This window comes from Crocuta crocuta, unplaced genomic scaffold (assembly GCF_008692635.1).
Source record: "Crocuta crocuta isolate KB4526 unplaced genomic scaffold, BGI_CrCroc_1.0 scaffold110, whole genome shotgun sequence".
Taxonomy (NCBI): Eukaryota; Metazoa; Chordata; class Mammalia; order Carnivora; family Hyaenidae; genus Crocuta; species Crocuta crocuta.
This window is the reverse complement of record NW_027527386.1, coordinates 2,411,045-2,416,583: the sequence shown is the minus strand read 5'-3', so window position 1 is coordinate 2,416,583 and position 5,539 is coordinate 2,411,045. Positions and strand designations below refer to the sequence as shown.

General features: G+C 65.0%; 1 protein-coding gene across 1 annotated transcript in view; it reads right to left on the bottom strand.

Moving 5' to 3' along the window:
- Positions 1–2,305: 2,305 nt before the first annotated feature.
- The window catches only part of ZFR2 (zinc finger RNA binding protein 2), a 22,826-nt gene continuing 19,592 nt past the window's right edge, over positions 2,306–5,539 (bottom strand). The window contains exons 16-18 of the mRNA XM_077747279.1: positions 4,332–4,443; positions 4,058–4,155; positions 2,306–3,390 (exon numbers count right to left, since the gene is read on the bottom strand). Of these exons, the coding sequence (XP_077603405.1) occupies positions 3,208–3,390; positions 4,058–4,155; positions 4,332–4,443 (393 nt within the window). The 3' untranslated portion in view covers positions 2,306–3,207. The remainder of the gene's footprint in view (positions 3,391–4,057; positions 4,156–4,331; positions 4,444–5,539) is intronic.

Here is a 5,539-nt window from a genome sequence, read left to right as displayed (position 1 = left end):
GACAGGGCACTACCCCCCAACCCAGGTTGCCTTCTCCACCGTAGGAGAAGCACGGGGCCTCCAGCATGTCCGCTCAGCAGAATCGTAATCTGCTTACCTGAAACATCTCAGGCCCGGCAGCCAAATTAAGAGGCAACCGGGGAGAAGACGGAGCCGGCATTCCCCCCAAAAGCCTTGGGGATGCTCCCTGGGCCCCTGGGGTGCGACTTATTTGGAACCAGGGACGCAGCGGGTGTTCATGGGTGTCAGTGTTCTCAGGGACTCTGGATGGAGCTGGCTTCCATTTTTGTCTTCCCTGGACTGCCTGCCAGGTCCGGCCCCAGCCCCGCCCACACTGCCCACGTCATCCCTCCCACACTCACCGCTGTCTCCTAGCAACCGGGCTCGCCTGCCAGCATCCTGCAGCCCGCGGTCCAGGGATGCTGCTCCGGGGGGCCTGGTCGCCGGTCTCCCGGCCTGCCCCCCGGCCGGCTCCGGGGTCCCCTGCTGGTGGGACGAGGGCTGGGGAGGAAAGATCAGGAGAGACGGCCCTGCAGGCCGGCAGCGAGCTCAGGCGCCTAGACGGACCCGATCTGGACCTGATGCTGCGCTAACCAGCGGCTTGATTTCCTCGGAGTTGCTAGGGGGAAAGATTTAACTCCGTCAGCAGGGCTGGCTTTAGACCACCTGGTGGTGAAGATACGGTCCGTCCTCCCCAGGAGCCAGGGGTGGGGGCAGCAGCCCCGTGGGTGATGAGGTGGCCCCGAGCCGCCCCTTGCCGGGATCTGAAGGAGGAAGTGGGTCCGTGGGCGCGTGGGTGCGGGTCACGGCAGCAGGACACGGGGCTTCCCGCATCCTTCCGTGCCATGGCCCGGCCTCAGCACGAGCCCGTGCCCAAACCATCACAAGCCTCCTGGGATGCGGTGGAAACAGACTGCACCTTCGCTGCCAGGAGGCTCGTTCCTGACAGTGAGACTCCTCTTGGGGTGTCAGAGCACAGTTTCAAGCATGTAACACACTTACTGAGCTACTACTATGTGCTTGGTGTGTTCTAGACCTGGGGATACCACGGTGAGTAGAACGGATGTGCTTCCTGCCCACAGGGGATTCATGTCGCTGAGAGAAGGCAGGCGGCACGTCATTGTAATCAGTGATGTGTGATATAAAGAAAATACCACCTGGTGGGTCTGAAGGGGAGTTACAAAGGGAGAGGGTGGCAGATGGGCTTTTGGGGGCCCTTGTAGGGGTTTGAGGGTCTCCTGAATTTTATCATGAGCTCCCACTGCTGGAGGGCCGAAGGAGCAGAGTACCACTGTGAGTGGCAAGCAGAGGTGGTGCTGACAGTGATGGCTTGGCCTCAAGCACAAAGGAACCCAGGAGGACTCCCTGGTGGTGGTGGTGGTCAGCCTGGGGGACTGGGTAAATGGCAGAGCCACCACTGCAGGAGGTGGACAATGTCAGGACCCTCCCCCGGACCCATTCCCTGTGCCCCATCCGTGGCCGCAGCCGGGACCAGCTGAGGGGCTGGCTCTGACTCCTAGGGATTGTTGGGGTGCCTGGAGGAGGCGGGGAGCCGCTCCCTCAGGAAGGGCACCCGGGGCCGCGGGGGCAGAGGAGAGGGGCTGGCCCTCCAGGGAGGTAGTGGTGGTTAGGCACTGGCCAGCTGCTTCCTGTTTCCAGTCGGTAACGCCCCCATGAGAACTAAGCAGGGCTTCGCTTGCCTGAGGGACTGAGAACAGGGTCCTGGCCACCTCCCCGGCCTCGTCTGGGTGCAGCCAGCCCATGCTCTGACGGGTGCACCCCCACTGGAGGCCCACACCCCCCACCCGTTGCCTGGGGACACCCTGGGGGCTTGAAGCTCAGCGGTGACTCGTCTCCCCCTCTGAACCCCACTCTACTCCCCGAGGTTTGTAGTGAGGATTTGGGAAAACTCTGGAGAACTCCTGATAGGGGACCTATGGGCAGAGAGCTCCCCACCAACTCAGCTTGGCCAACTCCTCCTCCAGGAAGCCCTCTGGGCCCCCAGCCTTCCCGATGATGGTCATTTCCAGGACCAGGCCAGGACGGGCTCCCTGAGTGGTCGTGGGGCCTGTGCAAGATGAATGCTTCTTGGGTAGGGTCCCCAGGGCACCCTGGGGTGGGAATGACCTTGGAGACCAACAGGTGGGGGCGCAGCCTCTGGGCAGTGCACTGTTCACACTCACGGCCTGGGTGTCAGAGGGAAATGCTGGCCGGTTGGGTACCCCCGCCCGGAGCCCTGAGGGGGTGGCAGGAGGGCGGGACGGGGAATCCAGGACCCCAAGCAAGGACTGCACAGTCCACACCATGAGACGTTATTTGTTTATTCCCCGCCCACTCAAACTTTTGGGTCAGACACGAAGCCACACTCAGACTGTCCCCTAAGTAAGAAATGAAACTGAAGGAATCAACTGACCGACCACAGATGGCCTTGGTCCAAGGACGGACCTTCTCCTTTGGTGCTGGGGAGCAGCTGGCAGGGAAGCTGGAGCACGGGGGGCCCTCGTCCACCTGTGCTCCTGCACCAGGCGCGGACCCCAGACCCGGGGCACCAGGGGTGGGGGTGGGGCATGAGGAGTGACAGAGCAGCTCCCGATTTAAGTAGAAGGCACTCGGTGGTTCAGGGTCGCAGACGTTTCTGGGGGGCAGGGGCGCGCCCAGCCTGCACCCTCACCACCACCGGCCCCCCCCCACCTCCCTGAGGGTGGGCGCTGGCCAGGGAGAGGCCAGCTCAGGCCCTGCAGAGCTCTGGAGGTGGGGCGTCTCCAGGATGGGGGGCTGGGGGGGTGTTTGAGGCAGGCTAGGCCCAGGACCCAGGGAACCTGGCCTGGGTGCGCCCTCAGGCTTGGCCCACACCCCCCGGCTCCCCTGGGCCTGTCCCCGTGATTTCAAGTCCATGTAGGGCTGGGGCATCTATGGGAAGCGTTCTGGAAGCCCACACACTTGGTGGGCTGCGGGGGGAGCTCATAGCTGGCGAGCAATGTTTCACCGTGCTGCCCCTTCTATCCCGCTGCGGGGCAGGCCTTGGGGTGCTGGGTGCTGCTCCAGGCAGCCCTCGCCAGGGATAATGTGATTTCGAGGCGGATTTAAGCACAAGTGTTTTTAAAGAAACCCACGGGTCATTCTGGAAAGGAAAACACGGCGTCCAGCGATGGGATGAAGCGGCTGTGGTGAGGACGAGCCGGGGGGTCGGCTCCAGAGGGAGGCTGCTCACGAGGGCCCCTCTCCCCCCTGCCGGCCCTGCTTCCTGGGGACCTCACCCTTCTGGGCCTCGGTACCTGCCTCCCGCAGCCTCTTCCGGAAGCGCGCCCCCAGCCTGCTTTTGGGGGGCGGCAGAGGGTCCATGCCCAGGATCTTGTGGATCTGCCGGAACGCCAACAAACGCAGGGCGTGCTGGGGGCAGACGGCCAGTCAGGACACCCGCTGCTGGCCGCTCGCTCTGTGCGCCCCGCCCCCCCCAGCAACCAGGGAGCTCTGGTGCGCCTCAGGCTTGAGGAGGTCACTGCGCTGGAGCCAGCTGACGGCGGGATGCTCCGGGGGAGCCCTGGGCATCGGCCCCTTTCCAGCCTCCACCGGGACCCTGAGTCCCCCATCGCCACTCAGCTCTATCTTGAGCAACTTGCCTCTTCCCATTAATGGTGATTCATGACCGCCAGGACCCACGTGGTTTGGGGAGACCTTATAAATACACTTGCCAACAAAAGGGAAACCACAGCGGGGGGCCGTGCAGGCCGAGCTTGAGGCCATGGCTGGTGTTGTCACACCCTGAGGCGCGGGCCGCAGGACAGCCAGGAAAGTCCCAGCCAGCAGGGCCCCAGGGGTGTACGTGCCTCCCCGCGGGGGCAGCCTGGGTCCTGAGCCAGGCTGGCCCTGCCCCTGTCACCCACAGGCCACCCTCCCACAGGCCACCTGTCTCCACAAAGGGAAGGAGAGGGGGAGGGGAGCCCCACACTGTTTCTGGGTCCACCGCGCTGCCGTGCGGGGCAGGGACCTGGGTGCCACGTCTGGCCTGTGGGAGTTGGCCCACTCGGAGCCACGCGTGTCACACGGGCCGGCCTACCTGGGCACTGGCCGTGATGTCCTCGCGCTGCTGGGGGGTCATGGGCCCGAGGGCGTCCGTCTGGTCTCTCTCGCAAGGATCCTGGAGCCCAGGCCCGTCTTGGCGAGGAGAGGTGGGGGCGGCAAAGGACAGAGTACCCGGGTGAAGAGACCACCACAGCGGCCGGGGGCACGCAGCGGCCGGGGCGGGTCCCACGCAGGGCCCGCCCACCGCCCCCACATGCGCACCAGCCACACCCCTGCGTGCGCCTGGGCTCCCCGGCCTCCGGACTGACCTGCCAGGAGCATCCCCGAGGCTACACACTCCAGGACACGCCTCAGGCCGCCCCCGGGGCTCAGGGGCCCCTTCGCACTGCTCAGGGCCTTCTCCACCAGCAGCTCCATGGCCTGGACCCCGTGGGGACAGAAAAGAAGACGCCGTGCCTCAGAGGACAGCACTCGGGCCAGCTGGCCTCCCACCCGGACGCTGCCGCAGCGCGCAGGGTCTCCAGCAGAGCCTGGGCCGAGACCCCTCCCCGCTGTCCCTCACCCTGCCTATCCTCGATTTCTGGAGAGGAGGGTGATCCTGGGGCCTCGTCTGCGCCTCCCAGGGCACGGCTGCCAGCAGGTCTCTGCATCGTCTACACCTCCCAATTCTCCACCAGCAAACCCCGGGCGCAGTAACACCGCAAACCAGTGTCATGAGGGTTCAAAGAACTGCTCTCTGTGACCCTCATGCATTTAGCAAGGCTCGGACGACCCACTGACCTGTTCAGGCGTGCCCCTCCCCAGGGAGCCACCCTGCCTGCAGGGAGGGGGCTCTGGGGGCTGGACCAGGACAAGTGTGCTCTCCTGGGGATGCTTCTGGATTTACGGGAAACAGGCTCCTGGGGAATGCGGGGCTCTCTTGGCGCCCGAACGGACTCGCGTGTCCCAAAGGGGGCAGCGCAGAGAGCAGCGTCTCCTCTGGACACTGGGCAGGGAGAGCCCTTGGTCTGGGAGACATCCCTGGGGGTGATGAGGCCAGGTGATGGGGGTGGCAGGGCTGGGGTGGGAAGGGTCCACTTGTCCAAGAGCACGGCTTTGTGGGGAGAGGCTGGCAGAACTGCACGCGGAAATCACATGTCTCCCAAAGGAAACGAGATGGACTCAGACGTGAAAATGGGCACGGACACAACACAGCCACGCAGGGCTTAGGGGCACGGGTGCCCCTGCCTCTGTCTTCTCCCCTCTTCCCCGCAGGGCTCCAGGCTGACTGCCAGGGGGTGTCAGAGGTGTGGGAGGCTCCCCTTCAGAGGAGAGAGGGCGCGTGCCAGGCGGCCCCGGGGCCAGTGTCCCGGGCACCCTTGCCTTTGTGTGCTCCCTGGTTCTGTCTGTGCGGCTGTGGGTTTAAGATAACGGCAGTGGCGCGAGGCTCTGCTCCTCCGCAGGCCTCTTCCTGGCCCCGACGCACCCCTGGGCCACCCCCTCCCCATCTATACTTCCCGGCTGCTCAGGCTCAGCC